Consider the following 19,264-nt stretch of genomic DNA (forward strand, 5'->3'; position numbering starts at 1 on the left):
AGGATGAACAGAGCTGGCTATCACTCCGGAGGCCTTGGTAAGACACTTACAATCCAGAGGTGGGAGGTAAAAATCAAAAATGATTCAGGGAACTCTCCCTTTGATAAAATTTTTAAATCAATTTATCAAGAGGGTCAAGAGGTCAGGGACATGCTAAGATATCACCTCCAAAGTAAAAGACAAATTGTTACATGCTGTGTTGCTACCCCAGAGGAGGACGGTAGGCTTCCTGGGGTTCCACATCCAGGAATGCTGCTCTGGCCCACACATTGGGTGACACAGATGGCTGACAGCTTCAAATAAAGCCCAAAGCAGCAAAGAGCTCTGTGCAGCCCTGCCACATGGGCCAGACGATCTGGCAAACCATGTAATGTTGGAGGTGTCTGGGGTGGCAGAAGACAACAGTGTGAAGTTCATTGCAAAGGCTCATTGGAAAAATCACAAGCAGATCTCTGGGGAACTGGACTGAGGCCATACCATCCACGGCGGAGATTTCTATGACTTTCCAGAAACAGCTCCCAGTGTGTTATTGGGCCCTGGTAGGGATAAAATGCTTGATTATGAAGCACCATGTGGCCACCTGTCCACAGCTGTCCATTGTGAGCTGGGTCCTCCAAGTCATAAGGTCGGATGGACACAGCACGGTCCATCAGAAGATGGAAAGGCTACCTCGGAGCTGAGGCAGCACAGGGCCAGGGAGCAGAAGAAAGCTGCATGGGTGCTTTAGCCACTGCAACAGTCTTCTCAGCTCCCTGGGTTGTATGGGTCCTATTGGACCAACTGAAGGAGGAGAAAAGGTCTAAGCTTGATTCAATGACGGGTCAGCTTGGTATGTGGATACCAGCTGAAAATGGTCAGCAGCTGCATGATAGCCACATTCAGGGTCCTGAAAGACCAGGGAAAGGGGAAAAAAAATCTTCCCAGCAGAAGACCTGTATACCTGCTAATCTACTTTGTGTGGAAGAGAATTGGCCTAGAGGAGAACACAGATTCCTGAACAAGGGTCAGTGGTCTGTCTAGCCGAGGGACCCAAAAGGCAGAGGACTGGAAGGTTGGAGACGAGGAAGTATGTGGTAGTCATGCAGGTGAATGTGGGAGTAGGCCCAGTATGTGATAATTTTTGTATCACACATTCGTGTCCACCAGAAAGCACCCACCATGGAAGAGACAATGGACAACCAACTAGACAGCATGACCTGGCCAGTTGGCATCAGCCAGCCTTTGTCATCAGCTATCCCAGAACTTGCAAAATAGGCACATGAATGGAGAGATGGGACCCACAGCGTGGACTCCCACTGACCACAGCCACTCTAGCAGCATCAACAGAGGTCAGTGCTAAGCCTTGGACATGGCCCTGTTCCTTGAGGAGAACAACAGGCCATGGATTGGCAAGTTGACTGTTTTGAGCCCGTTTATCCTCTAAGGGACAGTTGTTCATCCTCTCTCTAGGTTTCAGGTCCCATTCCCTCTCCCACTGGCCCCTGCCAAGCTCCGACAGATCCTATTCAACTACCTGGCTGATGACCTCAGCCCTAACTCTGACTTTGGCAAATTCCTGGCCCTTCCAGTCTTAGCTCCTGAAGTAGTTTTACTGCTTTTGGTCTAATATTTACTGCCTCCCTCTCAACTTTATCCTTTATCTTTACCAAAATAATGCTGAGTTTGTTCAAGGTAACACTGTGTCCAGCTAAAAATATTTGGTTTCTCAACCACAGGACAGTGCTGGCCAGTGAGAAGTAGTCCCTGAATGAAACGGCAAAGGCACACCAGGAACACGCCTCTTTATGGTCTTCTTTGCCCTTTCACCCCTTTTTTCATGCTGAGACTATAGACAAGAGGCCTGGGGGTGCAGCAGCCATCTTGTGACCCTGAGGCATCAAGCACATTAAAGATGACAAAGCAGAAAGACAGAAAGAGCTGCTGTCCTGGGTCGTGTCTCTGAGCCACTAGACAAATGCTGATCTGCCTACTCCAGGACTGCCTGTAGGTAAATCCACTCAGATTCTGCTTAAGCCACTATAGGAAGTGTTACTGCATCCCCCGAAAAAAAAAAGGTATGTTGTGGTCCTAGCCCCCAGTATCTCAGAATATGATCTTACTTGGAGAGAGGGTCCTTATAGGAATAATCAAGTTAAAATGAGGTCATTAAGGTGGGTCCTAATCCAATATGAATGGTGTCCTTATTCAAAGGGAACATTTGAAAAGAGACAGATATACAGAGAGGGAATATAATGGGAAGAGATGATGTGAAGATGGCCATTTCCACCCCAGAGAGAGGTGCCTGCAACAGAGCGTCTCCCCACAGCCCTCATTAGAAACCAACCCTGCTGATGCCTTGATTTCTGACTTCTCACCTCCCAAACTATAAGACGATAAACGTCTGTTGTTTAAGCCGCTCGGTGTGTGGTATTTTGTCAGCCCTAGCAAACGAAGACAGGAGGCTTTTCTGTTATTTGAAACTGGATGTATTCCCCTATGACACAGCCAGGCAGTCTCCTGCTCTGCTGCCTCCCCCACACTCACCCTACGTGTGACCTCAACCATCATTTGATATAATCCAACATTTGGAAAAATCTTCTTGACTTAAGATGACTGTTCAGTGAGCTGTAGGGCCAACCAGTAAATTGCATTTAAACTTAATGAGCCATTAAGAACAACGGAACCAACAGAGAGATTCTCAGATCATTTAGCAAGAGCCAAGAGTTTAGTCTGTCCCTCTCACACAGGGGCCCCTCCTTCCCTGAATAGGATCAACTTGTGTGCAGACTGCCGGTGGCCACAAAGTCCTGTCACACACTTGATTCCATGAGATAGGACCACACAGTGATGTGTTTCTGCATTCTTACTGTTCTGGGCTCTAAACCCTGCATATTGCTCTGTTTTGAGAAGCTTCTAAGTTTGACTGATTAATTTTGGAGATTGGTTTGGATGCAGGAGTTTCAATATTCTAACCATTAAGGAAGGATTAACTGAGCTGCCCTGGAAGGGACTTCATTCTGGTTTCCAAATTTAATACTAGTTCCACCAAGAACCTGGAGACCTGGATTACACCTGGATCACTCCTCACTCTCTTACAGTGAGCTACCCGGCCGGCCCCAACCTTACTAAGCAAGCAAAAGGCAAGATTTTTAGGCAGTAAATTCAAATTCCCACTCCTTCCATGATTCACCCAGTCTCAAACTTCTCATAAAGGTTTGAGTAAAATGTGAGGTGTTTTTTCCCTCCCTAAATGGAAAATATAGATTGGAGGTTTTCATTCATTTCGATCTCCTCTCGGGGTGGAACTGCTGGAATGTAGCTGGCACTTAGTCTAAAGGTACACGAATGAAGACTGAGCTCTTGAAATGAAACTTTTATGAAAATTACACGTTGATATACAGGCTCATAGAAACAGAAGATCTGAAATACTGCTAGTCATAATAAATGGATCTTAAAAGCTTCCTAGTAACAAATGTTGGTCTTGGATATTTAATTAACGCAAGCTAGATCCTGTGTAAGATATGTTTGTTAGCAAATTCTAATGGTTACTAAGAAAATAGAGCATGTATTTATTCCTATATGTCATTTAAATACAGCTAGTAATTTTTTTTTTCTTTTCAGATCTAACATTTAGTGAGTCTGGGGGGTCAAGTATATCCCCATCGTATGCCTTACTGCTTCCTGTGTTATTACATACATGGTATGGTACATAAACCTGCTCACAGGGAACACTGTGAGTGGTTCTTAGAATAAAGTGCTTCAGACAGAGGATTAAAGGCAGCGTCTCCATCACACAGCATTTAAAATATTTATTCAATGTGTTTTAACCCCTGTTTCCAACATTTTGTACTTCAGTAGCACATTATGTCCTTCCTCTTAACTATTGCTTATTGATTATTTGCATCGTGTACACCTATTTGTTTGATCTTTCTTCCTTTTTCCAATGATTCTTCTCTTTCCTCAATGTTCTTTCTCCATCTTTGCCACTCCCTCTGAGATCTCTTCTGTAAAGAGTTACTATTGTTTCTTCTCTGGCTTCCACAGTTTAATTTCATAACTACTATTTTAAGAAAAATTTTAGAAGCCACCTTTCTATACTTCTTAAAAAATCTAGAAATTCTAAACAATTTCAAAAAAGATTAAATCAATGAACCCTCAGAAGTGCACTTCTTCCTGTAAACAGAAATTCTGTCCCTGTCACCTGTTAGTATCAGTATGTTTAGAAATCAACCATGGAGATTTTCAGATAATCTCTCTAGTTGTATATTCATTGGTTATAACAATTATGTAAAAATCACACCCATGAGAAGGCTGGGAAACATTTTTAAGCCACACACACACACACACACACACACACACACACACACGTGCATGCACACATATGCACACACCACTCTGAAATAAGCAAGCACGGTGAGGTCCTCTCTTGATATTCATTTCTCCTTTATATGCCCGTCATGTCTTTGCTTCTAATTGCAGTTTGCCTAAGGATATGGAAATAGACTTTTTAATATACATAATCAAGATAAACCTGACACAAACTTGTCTCACGTCGTATACAAACCATGGTCCCCAATTCTCCTGCTGAAGATCAGCTCTTCTCTTATTTGAAGTCATCCCCAACAGATGGAGCCCCTCCCCAGGTCCTCACTTGGGCTCTCGGGGGAGCCTGTGGGTAGAAATGAGCAAGGTTCGATTTCTTAACACGGTCAGAGCATTCTTAGGCTCATGTACAAAAGCTTCTTTCTCCTGGACCATGTCTTTCCCTATCCACCTTCCCCAAGGGCAGAAAGTCTGTGACATACAGAAATAAAAAAAGAGAAATACGACTTAGAGTAGCTGAATTCATAGAGACAGAAAGTAGAACAGTGGTTGCCAGGACCTGGTGGGGAGGAGGTAATGGGGAGTTATTGTTTCATGGGGACAGAGTTTCATTTTGGGATGATGGAAAGATTCTGCAGATGGATGGTGGTGATAGCTGCACAACGTGGTGAGTGTACTTAATGCCACTGAACTGTACACTTAAAAGAGAAGATATGTATACATTTATACACACAAACAATGGGTATATATATATGAAATGGAATATTACTCATCCATAAAAAAGAATGAAATTTTGCCATTTGCAACAACATAGATGAATGTGGAGGGAGGGTATTATGTTTAGTGAAATAAGTTAGACAGAGAAAGACAAATACTGAATGCTATCACTTATATTTGGAATCTGAAAAAAATAAAACCAATGAATAAATAGAGCAAAGCAGAAACAGACTCACAGGTACAGAGAATTAACTAGTGGTTCCTAGCAGGGAGAGGGGCGGGGAGAGGGGCAGGGAGAGGCAAGATAGGGAAAGGGGATTAAGAGGCATAAACGACTCCGTAGTGGTTGAATAAATAAACTATAAGGATATTTTGCAATTTTTAAAATTCAGATTACTCGGTCCTAACCTAGACTATTGCGCCAAGTTTTTAGTGGAGTTAAAAAAAAAAAAAAAAAAAAAAACAAGAATCTGTATTTAACATGTTCCCCCAGGTGATTCTTCCACATAATAAAGTCTGAGAACCACTGTATCAGGTAAATATAGGCCCCGGGCAGTAAGCTTGAACTCACAGATGATGAAGTTAATTTTCTCTACCCTTAGATTATGATCTAGAAGTTAAGGCAGTGGTTCGCAAGCATGGGTGATATTTCCCCCAGGTGATATTGGGCAATATTTGGAGATATGTTTGGTTGTCACATCTGGGGATATGTTACTGCAATCTAGTGGGTATAGACTAGGGCTACTAGTAAAAAAGCGGGTTAAAATGGTAAGTTGTGTGTTAGGTATATTTTACCATGGTGTATTTTTATAAGTTAAACATAAAAAAAAAGAAAGGCATGTTAGTAAAATAATATCTAGACATTGTGCTATGAGAGATGTCAGGATTAGAAAGATTTGTCCTGTAAATGCTCCTCTCTGTTGACTCAGAAAGGCTTACACTATCGTCTGTGGTACGCGGCCTCCATGGGGCTCCCACCATGAGGGGGATGTTAGAACCTGGAGGACTCTGAAGACCTTCTTTAGGATGGAGCTGGAACTCTCATGGGAGGACAGTATAGAGACTATTGTCAAAAAGATTATGGCAAAAAGGGAGTGGAAAGGGATAAATTGGGAGTTTGAGAATTGCTTATATATAAAATTTACTACATATAAAATAGATAAAGACCCAAATTTCTTCTGTATACCATAGGGAACTATATTCAATATCTTGTAGTAACCTAAAATGAAAAAGAATATGAAAACGAATATACGTATGTATATGGATGACTGAAACACTACGCTGTACACCTGAAATTGGCACAACATTGTACACTGACTGTTTTTCAATAAATTAAACAAAATAAAGAGGATCATGGCAGGGAAGGAAGAGGGAGGAAAAGACAGTGGAGGGGAACCTGCATCCCCATGGGAGGTAGTGTCTGTGTGAATTGAAAGGAGACTCCATGAGAAAAGTCAAGAAATACTCTGCCATCCATGCACCCCCATGTTCACTGCAGTGCTAGTCACAATAACCAAGGTGTGAAACTACCCGAGTGCCCATCAACAGGCGAGCAGATTTTAAAATGTGGTAGATATATAGAGAGAGAGCCTGAAAAATAGAAGGCAGTCCTGCCATTTGGGACCACAAGGATGGGTCTGGAGGACATTATGCTAAGTGAAAACAGCCAGCCACAGAAGGTGAAATACTGCATGATCTCACCTCTGTGCGCCGTCTGAGGCGGCCAAACTCCGGGAAGCAGAGAGTAGAACACCCAGGGGAGAGGAGGCGGGGAGGCGATGGTCAAAGGGTATAACAATTCAGTTATGCAAGATAAGTAAGTTCTGGAGACAAGGGGGGCAACAGGAAATTCCGGGAGATGACGGATTACGTCTAGGGCCTTAAGGTTGGTGATGATTTCACAGGTGTCTACTGATCAAATTAAATACATGAAATTCGTACATAAAAATGTATGGCGATGCATATTTTAAATGCGTTCCACTTTATCTGTCAATCATGCCTCAAGAAAGTGGTTTTTTTAAAAGTGCTCTGCCGCCTCTTCAGGATTTCCAGTCTATTTATGGTTTCTAATTCATTCTCCACTGCTCTCCAAGGAGTCCCCTGAAGTGCTTGGAACAAGAACTGGATGCTACAGACGACGTCTTCAGCTGGCCCATGGCCAAACATCATGGCAGAGCCAACTTGGAAAGTGGGGCCAGTTCTCATCCTCTTCTCCATCCCATCACTCATTCAAGCTGGCCACAGACCTGACAGCAAGTGTGAGTTTGCAGCCTGCATGGCCCGTGTCAGGACTGACTCCAGCGTGAGCCAGCAGTGTGCCTAGGCCTTCAGGAAGGCCAGCGCCTCCCAAGGCCACATGAGTGGAAGGAGTTTCTCCTGCTCTGCTCCACACCGGAAATACAAGTGTCCGGTCATGAGCCACCAGAGCTTAAGGTGCACAAGCCCGAAGGACATCATTGACAGAAGAGTGAAAGCCCTGGAGCCGTGCAGCATGGAAGTGAGACAGTCGGGGTCTCACGGTCGGGTCTTCAAACCTCTAACGAATTGCCAGGTAAAAGGAAAATGTGACTTGGCCCATAAATGAAATTAAATGAAAACTACTGAGGGGAGTTTCGGGTTTTTGACTCCATCAAGGACTAGCTTTCTCATGGTGAGACCTGCCCAAAGGCACAAGAGTGATGACTTTCTGGACAGAGAATGACAAATACTGTATGATTTTACTTCTATATGGAATTTAAAAACCAAAACAAATGAACGAAGATAACAAAACCGAAAGAGTCATAGATTCAGAGAACAGGCAGTTGCCTGGGGGGAAGAGAGACCTAGGTGAACGAGATGAAGAGGTATGAACCAGTCTTCCTCCCCACACCCAGTTTTTAATATAAATGTAGCACACTACATACGCTCTAATGTACCTTGACATTTTCCTCTTAAGAATACACATTGTTCAGTATCAACAGAAATCAATCTGCTTAATTCTTCTGAACAGCACTCTGCAGAGTTGTCTAAGGGATAGATAATATTTGTATCTTTAACTAACCATCCCCTGCTGAAGGAAGATAGGGAGTTTTTTAACCTGCAGCTCTCCAGGCCTGATCCCAAATGCATTAAGAATTTCAAGGAGTAGATCCAGGAATTTCTATTTTATAGTCCTTTTCTGGGTTACTATCATGTAGGCCTCTCAAGGGACCAGTTCACCCAGCAATAAACTAGTCCATCCTTCTAATAGTCTAGCTGAGAAAATTGGAGATAAAAGAAGGCCAGTGATTTTCCCAAAGTCTCACGGCAAAAGCAGAGTTAACAGAACAACGGGGTTCCCTGAATAGGAAACATGGATGAATTAACCCGTCTAGGAGGTATACCATCAAAGTGTGGTTGTGTGACTCCAAATATCATAGTGCTATTTTTCCCAGAGATTATAAGTGATAATTTTCTTGCAGGACAGTTCACCGATGCTGAAGTGCCGTCTGACTCATCAGAGGAATATTAAGGCATTGCCATCATAGCTTTAATGAGAAGTGTGTTTTATTGGACTCTAAACCCCTGAGTGGTAGGTTTGGTTATTTTCAGTAAGCAGTGTATTAAATTTACACATAACTCATTAGAGTCACGTCTGGCTGTTCTATAAAGGCAGGAGCCTTCTCTGTGTCTGCACAGGGCATGCTTAGAAAGAAGTGGGTTTCCAGAAATCTCTAGTCTCCATGTCACCAGACTCCCTGTTGGGCACGTATTTAAGCTCAGTTTCTTGGGCTGTAAAATGAGGATAATAATGACATCCGTATTATCCGCTACCTCATGGGGTTGCCATGAGATGATTAATACGGAAGCATTTTGAAAAAGTGCAATGTCTCCTACACAAAATGAAATAATAGCATTGTATCATTTTTAAAGCTATGTTGTCCATCATCATGTTCAGAGGTAGAAGATCTGGTCCAGGCAAAATAGACTAACACCACTCATACATCCGACTTCAACTTTTTTTTAATGATTTTTGACCTATGAAAGTAATATAATTGGATGGTAAAAAAAAAAAAAAAACAAAACAAAACCAAAGGGCATAAGGATATCAAATGAAAAAATCATAATGGCAAAAATAAGGACTGATAGAGAGCATGTACCATAAGCTCTGCATTATGCTAAATGCTCCTCAGAGCAACCCTTTGAGGTACATTGCTATTGTTATCCCCATTTCAGAGATGATCAAAATGAGGCACAGAGAAGTTTAGTAACTTTCCCAAGATGCACAGCTAGGAAGAGGTAGAGCCAGTTTTCTGTTATCACCCCCAATTACCAGTCTTATTCTCCAAGGATGACCACTGTTTAACAGTTAATTGCATATCTGTATCTCATTTTCTATTTCTGCATAATAAATTGCCCTAAAGCTTAGAGGCTTAAAACAACAAATATTCATTATCTCTCTGTTTCTATGGGTCAGGAATCAGTGTGCCTGGGCTGGGTATCTCTGACTCAGTCAAGATGTTGGCCAGGGCTGCAGTCTCATCTGAAGATTCAACTTGGGGAGGATCTGCTTCCAAGGTCATTCACGTGGTCATGGGTGGATCTCAGTTCTTCACAGGCCATTAGACTGAGAATCTCAGTTTCTCATGCCCAAGGGTTGCCCTCAATTTCCCAGCACATGGACCACTCCACAGGATTGCCTTAGGACACGGCACCGGACTCCAACCAGAGCAAGAGCTCTGAGAGACGACATCCAAGAAGCCAGTCTTTTTATAACCTAATTTCAGAAGTGACATCCCTTGTACCATATTCTGTCACTCGAAGCAAGTCACAAAGTCCAGCTCACACTCAAGGGGTGGGGGTTACACAAGAGGGTGAACACTAGGAGGGTAGGATCATTGAGGGCCATCTTTAAAGACCACCTATCGTGACAGCCTTCTAAAAGTTTTCCACGCATGAAAGACTTATTTTCCAAAAAGCCCATCCTTTACATGTGGCTCAAGGGACATCAAGGTGACCCTCCCACTTATTATAACACAGAGAATTGCACTCTGTGGAAGATACATAACTTAATAAACAAGTCCCCAGTGGACAGCCATGCAGATTTTTTCAAGTAAAACACCCTTTTTACTGCTTATCCTCTTGTATATGGAGCATCCCTATGGGCAAGGCTCTGTGCCAGATATTGGGGGCACAGACATGGGAGGATGAGACCCTTACCCTCAAGGCATTCTCAGCCTCGAGGGGAGAAAAGACAGGGAGACAAACACTTGTGAGAAGTCCTGGCCAATGTCACGGTGGCAGGAGGTCCAGGGTTTCAGGTAAGCCCCAAAGAGGGACTAGGCATGTCTGATCATTCCAGAAGGAAGTAAACCCTCTCTCTTTCCACAGATGAGCCAAGTAGGTCACAAACCTGTCCTCTGTCTCACCCACACCTTCCACGAAAACACGTGCTCTCGTTGGAACCAGCATTAAAGACTCAGGGGGTGGAAGCATCGACAATGCCCTTTTTATTTATTTACTTATTTTTAGTTTGTTTTTTCGTTCTTGCTGAGGGGGGACAATTTTAGGTTTACTTATTTACTGATTCATTTTAATGGAAGGACTGGGGATAGAAACCAGGACCTTGAGCATGCTAAGCACACGCTCCACCACTGAGCTATACCCTCCCCCGACAGTGCCATTTTTATGTGATGCCCAGACCCTACAGGGTCTAAAAAACGCCCTAGAAAGTGAAGTCAGCGTGAGAGAGGAAGAAAACAAAATAAAACAAAACAAAAACAACCAAACAAAGAGCTTGGCATTTTGGAAACCAAACAACTGACTACATTGCACTTTTCAGTCAGGGTTTTGGCATCTTTAAGTCACTATATAAATTAGCTCATGTGACATTTTTATGGAGATTTTTTCTTTTAAGAGAGAATTCTGTACTCATTTTATCCTCATCAAATGCTAATTTTTTTTTTTTTTTTTGTCTACCTGGAAAGAATATACCATAGAATTAGCTTAGTGTTCACTGTTCGACTGGTCACAAAGCAGTCGAGAGAGGACAAGGCTTTAGAACATGTTGCAGAAAACGCCCCTGTGCCCATAAGGTGCCAGCCGTGCTCTGGGTTCTCAGCAGCGTTGCTGTGTGTCCTGGAGTCCTTACAGTAACTGGGCCCTGCTCTGTTTCTCAGGTCAATTACACTTAGCCTTAAGAAGGAACATCTTCCCCACGGCTGGCTACTGTCTGACGAATGAGTGCTCGTTTTTTCCTGATAATACCTCCGATAAAAACTATTTTTCTGAAGTGGTAAAGGTATGAACATTGGATTTAGATACTCAGGTTGGAATCTGAGACCCAATGCTTATGAACTGCGTGACCTGAGATAAATCATTTAGCTTCAGTCCAACTTGATTTCCCTATCATTGAAATGGATTTAGTCATGCCCACCCCACTGGGTTGGGTTAAAAATCCTTAGCACAGTGCCTGGCACAGAGTGAGGACTCAGTGAGCTACGACGGGCATCACCAATGTTCACTGAACTGGTGCAGGGGGTGTTTAATTCCCCCTCATTTTCCCCTCCTGGAAAGCAGCTTGGTTGTAGCAGTGGTGGAGGGCGACAGGGGAGATGTGAGCACTTTACGCATCACCTGTCAGATTTGGACTGAGTCAGAGAAGGGAGGAAGGCAGAAGGGAGACAGGATTCAGCACTAGAAGGGTCCCTGCTCCCCAGCCAGGGAGGAAAGGATCCTCTTAGGGTGAGAAAGAGCAAGTTTAGTCAATACAAATTCCACCTCTCCCCAGGTAACCGTGTCCCCATAAAGCTTTAGGAACAGTGACTGCCAGCATTGCACTGGCCAGCACACTCAAACCCCTTTGAGAGGGAGCAAATTTGTTCAAATTTCTTGGAAAGATAAGGCTTAAGAGATAAAAAGCTCTATCACTTAGTGCCTGAAGTTCATTAAAGATAACTGAGGTTTTCCCAGGAGCCAGTTTTGGTCAGATATGGGGGACCATGAAATAGGGGAAGAGGAAGGAAGAGAAGCTGTACCGGGGTCCATTTCTAGAATTTCTCTGTAAATTTGTCTCCTAGCTACAGGCAGCCTGAAAAGGCAGACTGCAAGCTGGAGCTAGAAAACCCAGGTTTGCATGGAAGGACTACATTTTGAGTATTTGTATTTTACGCCAAATGGGCACAGTAAAACCTCAATGTTTTCTCCCTTAGGGTTGTAGAAAGGATCACAGGAGAGAAGGGGAAATAAAAAGCGCTTTGAACATTCCACGCAAACATTAGTATTAATTGAATGCAATCTACCACTCCCGAGTGAATAAAAATTCACTCGAGTGAATAAAAATAATTTTGACCTCCTGTGCTCACCCATCAAACTTGGCTTCTCCCACAATATTCCTGATATCACTAGAGCTACCCTGGGCAGTGGGTAATCCCAGCACACCACTGAGGGTCAACCGTTATGCATTTAAATGTCAGGACAAGGTCAACAATTTCAAGGCATTGTAAAAACAGCAGGGGAGATACATTCGCTTTGTCTGCATCAGGCCTTCTCAACCCTGGGCTGGATGATTCTTTGTTGTGCTTTGCAGGATGTTTGTCAGCATACCGGGCCACTGCTCACTGGATGCCAAGTGCACTACCCCAAATTGTCACAACCCAAGATGTCTCCAGAGATTGCCAAGTTGGGGGTGCGGGAGAGTTTGCAAAATCACCCCCAGTTGAGAACCACTAGTCTGCATACAGAAAAGAAACATGGAACAGCAGTTTGGGGCAAAGATGTCTGTTAGCTGATATTTTGTGGCTGCAGAAAGACAGATTTCAGAGGGCTGCAGAAGTAGAAAGGGAAGCTGCTGGCACTTGCAGGACATAAATGTGGTACCTCTTGTCTCTCAGGCTGGAAAACCTACACCTCCACAGCCAGTGGCCACTTCCACAGTTGTCATTTGGGGGATGGTGGGATGGGACAAAAGGCCTGCCTTGGATTAAAAGGTAATGTGGGGCAGAAGTAGGGGGTGGGTATAGCTTAGTGGTAGAGTGCGTGCTTAGCATATATGAGGTCCTGGGTTCAAACCCCCAGTACCTCCATTAAGAAAATTTTCTTTAATAAACAAATTTTGTAGTTTCCTTAAAAAAAAAAAAAGTTCATACCACTAGCATGTGTCCACATCCTCTGCTGGTGACAAGGGCCTGCCCTGCAGGGAAACCAAAGGTAGAGAGTGCTCTCGCCTCTCGAGAAGTCTGGTTGTATTAATAATATATCCCCAAATTTCATGTCAACAAAGGGGACCTCTCACCGCAGAGAAATACAGGCCATCCACTGGCAGTCGGCAGCCTCAAAATCTGATCTTTTTTTTTTTTCATTTTCCAAAGGAGCATACGGAGACCACGAAAAATCTCGTGTGCAAGAGCCCGGGAGAAACTCACTCAATCAAGGCTTTGATTTTTTTCCTTGCCTGCCCTGGAACCACCCTGCTAAAGCAGAAAAGCAAAGTGATGTTACTAAAGAAGAAAGTGTAAAAAGACTCTTGGTTCTGTTCTAGGCATTTCTGAACAGCTGAAAGAAAGAGGGGATCGGACTGCCCCTGGCCAGGCCTCAGCTAACCTCCAGTCCTTGAGGGAGAGAAAATAGGCAGTTAAACACTGCCTGGGAACTTTCCAGAGCTGAAGATGATGCCAGAAATTTCCCAAGCAGGGCCACTCCTTTTCTCCTCCCACCCCAAAGGCCCGTCTCCTGCCTTTTCACAGAATCATTCAAACTAAACACATCAGGAGCTATGATGTAGGCAGTGACTAGATTTCCAGACAAATAAAAATGAATACAGAGGGGAAAAGAGGACTCACCAATATACGTTAGACCCTACTCTTTGGACTCACCTGTCAAATGTTACCCAGCAACACAGATTAAAATAAAAGCCTGCCTCACTCACTCCAGGCAGACACCGTTCTCCAGGGGTCAGCTCAGCCAGGAAGTCTGCTGGAAATTCAGTGGCAGGCTCTGGCCATTCCTAGACGCTCTCTGGAAGGCAGAGTTCGAGTCAAGTGAAAGCATGTTGGCTCCATCCCTTGACAAAGCCCCGCAGCCAGGGAGCAGGTGTAGCCTGCCAAAAACAAACAAAAACTTCTCTCAAACAACAACAAACAGTTAACACCCGCAGCCTGTCAACACCAATTAGCCTGCCCTACAAGCAGAAGCCTATTAAGACCAGCGCTCAAATCCAGCCAGGTCCTCTGCAAGCAGAAACTGTCATCTCTGGGCTTCCCCCAAGAAAGCGCCCTTAGGTGGGAACTCACAACAGCAAGGCCAGCCCTCAGGCCCCTCCCACTCCAAGGGGCCCACACCGGGCAGATTATGGCTCTTCCCAGCCCTAGGCAATTCTGTGCCTTCCTCCGTATCATTAAAATTATTTTTGATATAACTTTCAATACTTTAACACTTTGTGTTCTTGATGTTTTCAGCAGAATTTAATAGGTTTTTGTGGGCCTGAAAATTAAGACATTTCCTTTGAATATTCCCATTCCCTTTGGAGTTTTTTTCCCCTTATTTCAAGAGAAATTAAACATTTTCCTGGGCCCCTAAAAGTATCATGGACCCTAAGCACTGTGCCCACAATGTCTAATGATGAACTCAGCTCTGATTCAGTAGATACTTGTTACCCACGGCCTAACCATCCAGCCAAACATAACTCTGGCTTCTTTCTTTCAATGGATAAAATACTGACATAATATGCCTGGAAGTTGTATCTTTCAATTTAGCCCTTAAGAGTGATTCCTTACACAGGTAGACTCCGAGAGGCTTAAAAAAAATCAAGTCACCACACAAGATAGATTTTCTTCAATATTTTATTTATATAGAAATACTTAAAAAATGAAGTAGCACCATTACTTAAGTTTTACCTTTATTATGTAGAACTTTAAATGTCAGAAAAATAAAACTCTTGATACAATTTCAAATCTTGTCTCAGCAAATATAATATTAGTATTTGACCATGAGGTTAAAGGCCCTTTATCATAAAATAAAATATACCTTTTTTTTAAACTTTGCTCAGTAAAGTACATTTAAGCTCAAGTAACATCACCTACATATACATAAACAAGTGGTAAACAAATGTATTAAAATAGAAATACTAAAACTATAGTGGTGCAACAGAATTTTTGTAACTTGCACTGAATTCTATTTATACAAATGTTAAAAAGCATCAACAGTTCCTTTTGACATGTTTATACATTTCCGTTTTTTTTGTAATAATATAGAATAAAATATGCTTTATATCACTGAATAGAAAATATGCTGGGTGAAGCAGATCTAGAAGATTTGTCTGAACCTATAAAATCTCCATCCCAACAGAATACTGTTCAAAACATTACACATCTTATGGTTTGTAATTCCGTCACAATTGTGTGATTATTAAAATAATACAGTGTTCTTTGCCATAAGGCCATACTAAAATAAAAAGATTTAACCCAGCTACAAAAAAGTTCACTGAACTTAAATTAAAATACTTGTAAACATCTTTGCAATATGAAATATAATTTTTCAAGTCAAAAAAGAATAAAATACTTCAATCTGTATTAATGCAATTTCTCTTTAAAACTTTTAAACGTTTTTAATATATAAGAGATATGTTACAGTTCCTTTAACTTTAATAAAGCTGCAGTATCCTGGTTTCACAGGAACTCCTGGCCCTTCCACGAACATTCAAAAAGGATCCACTGTGTTCTATAATAAGCATCGTAGGAACCCAGCCACAAAGGGGAACACACTAAAACAGTCCACACATCCCATAGCACTATTATTATCATCTTCATCATAATAATTATTGTTCATTTTTTCCTACTTTAAGAAAATGGAAAACTTGTGGGGTTTTCTTCTTTTGGAAGCTTCCTATTAAGTACAGTGTAAAAACTATCATTACTAGAATGTCGCCGTTCCTATTATTTATAGAGCATGCATTTCAGGTGGTTCAGAGGTTTCCCAGGCTACAGTACTCTTGATGCAGATATCCTGGCAAGTTCCTTTGTTTAAAAATTAAATTTAAAAAAATGAGCGGATACTACAGCTTTCCAAGCTCCTCTTCCGATCAGAGTATGAGCAGTGGGGGAGGAGAAGGTGGGCACCAAGGAGGCAGAGAGGCTCTGGGAAGTGAGGACGGAGGGAAGGGGGTCCTCCTTCCCCTGCGTGGTGGTGCACGCAAGCGCGCGCTCCCTTCAGGAAAAGATGCGGATGGCCTGAGTGACCGCGGTGTGGCAGACCGGACACTCAGGCTCGCTCTTCTCGCAGATGCGGTTGGCGCACTCCATGCAGAAGAGGTTGTGGCCGCAGGGCACCAGGGCGGCGATTACTTCGCTCTCAAAGCACACCGAGCAATCGCGGCTGCCCTTACGCCGCAACCCGGAGGAGGAGGAGGAAGAGCTGGAGGAGGAGCTGGACGAGGACGAGGAGCCGGACGTGTCCGACGGCTGCAGGCCCGGCAGCTGCGCCCCCAGCCCGTTGGCATAGGCGGCGTAGGCCAGGCCCCCTCCGCCCGGGTCGCTGCGCACCCGGCGAGCCAGGTGGTGCTCGCCCGCCCCCGGGCCCATGTGCAAGGGCGGGGACAAACGCGGGCAGCTGGTGCCCGGGTGCAGCCGGCGGTGCACCAGCAGCCCTAGGTTGGCGTTGGAGGGCGCGCTGGCACCGCCCCCAGGAAAGACCACTGAGGAGGACGAAGCAGAGGAAGATGCAGAGGAAGAGCAGGAAGAGGACACGGGAGCTGCAGGTCCGCCTCCCGGGGACCTCTCGAACTGGGCCCAGAGAAGTGGCGCCCCAGGCGGTGGGGCGGGGGCCGGGTCGAAGGTGGGCTGTAGCTCAGGACAACCATCGGGGGAAGGCACAGAAGCTTCCCCCGCGGTGTAGGTGTATCCATTGCCATTGTTGTTGTTGCCGTTGTGAGCAAAGCTGAGCGCGGGGCTAGGGGGACTGTAGTCCGCCAGGCGCGGGGTGGCGGCGGCACTGCCGCTGGTCCCTCCGCCGAAATAGGAGTCTGTGGAGGCGCTGCCGAGAGAGCTGGAGCTGTCGTTGCGGTAGCTAGAGAAGGGCTTGCGGCCCGGAGTGGGCGTGATACTGGGGGTGGGCTTGCTCCAGAGGCTGCCTGGGCCGGACCCGCCGGACCCATGATGCAGATCAAAGCCCACATCTGTGCCGTTGGCGTGAAAATCGTTCTCATCTGTGAGCTCAATGATACCGCCAGTGCGCAGGGCGATGTGCGCCTCGATTTCCTCACGAGCTCGGTCCACGTTCTCAGGCATGCCGGTTACCTCGAACACAGGCTCCTTGTCGCGGCTGGGAGTCACGATGTACGTGTGCGTCTGTTGCTGGATGCGCTTGATCGTGGCGCCCTTGGGCCCCACCACGAGCCCCACCACACGGTAGGGCACTCGCACCTGGATGGTGGTCTGCCCCGGCAGGTTAGGTGGCCCGGGCACTGCGCCATTAAGCGCCGTATTCTTATTCCGAGAGGCGCGGATCATGGAGAAGTGCTCGGCGGCAGAGATGATCTCCCTTCGAGCCATGGCCACATCCTCCTTCCTGCCCGTCACAACAAAGACAGGCTCCTCCCCACGAACCGGGGTCTTGATATAAGTGTTGGTCTTCGCCCGCAGCGCTTTGATTTTACAACCTGGGAGCCAGGGTGCAGGGGAGGGAGTGGGAGAGAGAGAGAGAGACACGCCCATTATCCCAGGGTAACCGCGGAGGCCTGGGACAGCCCGAGTCCTGGGCAGCGGGAAGGCAGGACACGCGATGGGCGGAAAGGGGGCGGCTCCCTCACTGACCCCGGGCCGCGCCACGGGCTGGGAAGCGGTTCCACTCGCGAGGCCCTCGAGGAACAGCCCATTGGCTGCCCAGTCCTCCCCTAGTGACTGCAGCCGTCCCGAGCCAAACCCGAGAATCTCAGAAAAAGTCAGCAGGGGAGATGCCGCTGGGATCCAGCGGGACGCGCCGTCCGCCCTGAAGACGCGGCAAAGGGGTTCAGAGAAGGTGGCCGAAGCCGCGATTCTCCTGCGCGGGGGGACTGGTAGGAAGGGGGGGGCAGTCCCGGGACCCATTGTTCCTCCTCTGGGCTCCATTCCGCGTAGCAGAAATCCAGAATCCTCCTCCCATCCGATGCTCACTCCTCCTCCTCCCCCCTCCCAAAGGACCGATCAGAGGCCCCCTCCCCCAAGCATCTTATATTTAAATTCTATTTCCCGGGGTGGACTGGGTGGGGGGCACTGGGGGAGAAGGCAGTGGTTTTCGCAGGAGAAAGTGCATCCCGAGGTGGCCGCGGCGCGGCTCTGGGAGACAGCCTGCCTGCACTTTCTTTGTCTGGGGCGCCGGCCCATCGCGCGGCTCTTCCTCCCTCCTCAAGGCTCCCCCGCGCCGCGGATCTCGATTCCTCTCCCTCCCTCCCCGCGGGGCGGTGGCCCAAGACCCTCTCACCTGCCTGCCGCCCATCCCCGCCAGACCCACCTTGCCGCCCCACGATCTCGGCGACATGCTCGGAACTGGGCACCGGCACGCACTCGGTCATGTTCACGCTCTTCTTCCGTGGCTCGCTGTCGTACAGAGAAGTGCCCTCGTCACTGTCCAGCCCCAGCAGAGAGAGCTGGTCGAGCGCGAGCTGCAGGGCTCTTTGGTCATCCAGGGTCTCTCCTCCGCCGCTGCCGCCGCCGCCGCCGCCGCCTCCCCCGCCGCCGCCTCCCCCTCCGCCGCCGCTGCCGTTCCGCTCCAGGTCTGCGAACAGCGAGCTGGGCATCGCTCGGCCGTGCGCGCCGCGCCCCCGCCGGCCCTAGGCTCGGCGGCGAAAAGCTGCGGCCACAAAGGCAGCCGGGAAGCGAGTGGTCAGGGGCGGGGAGGCCGGCCGGCTGCAGAGGGCTCCGTTGCTCCTTTCTAGGCGCGGGGAAGAGAGTGGGTCGCTCCTTGCTGTCCGCTCCCGGCAGTGGCTGCAAGACCCCCCGCCTGGGTCCCCACCCCAGATCTGCTGGCGGGTGGGGTGGGGGCAGAGCTCGAGCGGCAGCCGCGCGTGCCCCCCGAGTGCCCGGCTGGCTGGCCACAATGCCGAGCGAGAAGCAAGCAGGCGAGCGACAGCAGCGTTTCTTTAAGGAGCCCCTCCCCGGCTCCTCCACTCCCTCCCGCCCGCCCTCACTCAGCGCTTTTTCCTCCTCTCCTCCCCGCCTCTTGACTGAGCCTCTGCAGCCAGACGGCTCCGGAGGGGGACGAGGGAGGCGCAACGTCACCGGCGGGAGCTGACACTACAATGCTACTGACACTATCG

The 19,264-nt window shown here is 46.7% G+C and overlaps 1 protein-coding gene across 1 annotated transcript; it reads right to left on the minus strand.

The window, feature by feature from the left end:
* Positions 1 to 14,818: 14,818 nt before the first annotated feature.
* MEX3B (mex-3 RNA binding family member B) lies at positions 14,819 to 19,095 on the minus strand. Its single transcript, XM_032468973.1, has 2 exons — positions 18,460 to 19,095; positions 14,819 to 17,629 (listed from the first exon to the last, which is right to left on the minus strand). The coding sequence occupies exons 1-2, from the start codon at positions 18,743 to 18,745 to the stop codon at positions 16,182 to 16,184; spliced, it is 1,734 nt and encodes a 577-aa protein (XP_032324864.1). The 5' UTR covers positions 18,746 to 19,095; the 3' UTR covers positions 14,819 to 16,181.
* Positions 19,096 to 19,264: the final 169 nt, after the last annotated feature.

The sequence above is a fragment of the Camelus ferus genome, chromosome 27 (assembly GCF_009834535.1).
Source record: "Camelus ferus isolate YT-003-E chromosome 27, BCGSAC_Cfer_1.0, whole genome shotgun sequence".
In the NCBI taxonomy this organism is placed as follows: Eukaryota; Metazoa; Chordata; class Mammalia; order Artiodactyla; family Camelidae; genus Camelus; species Camelus ferus.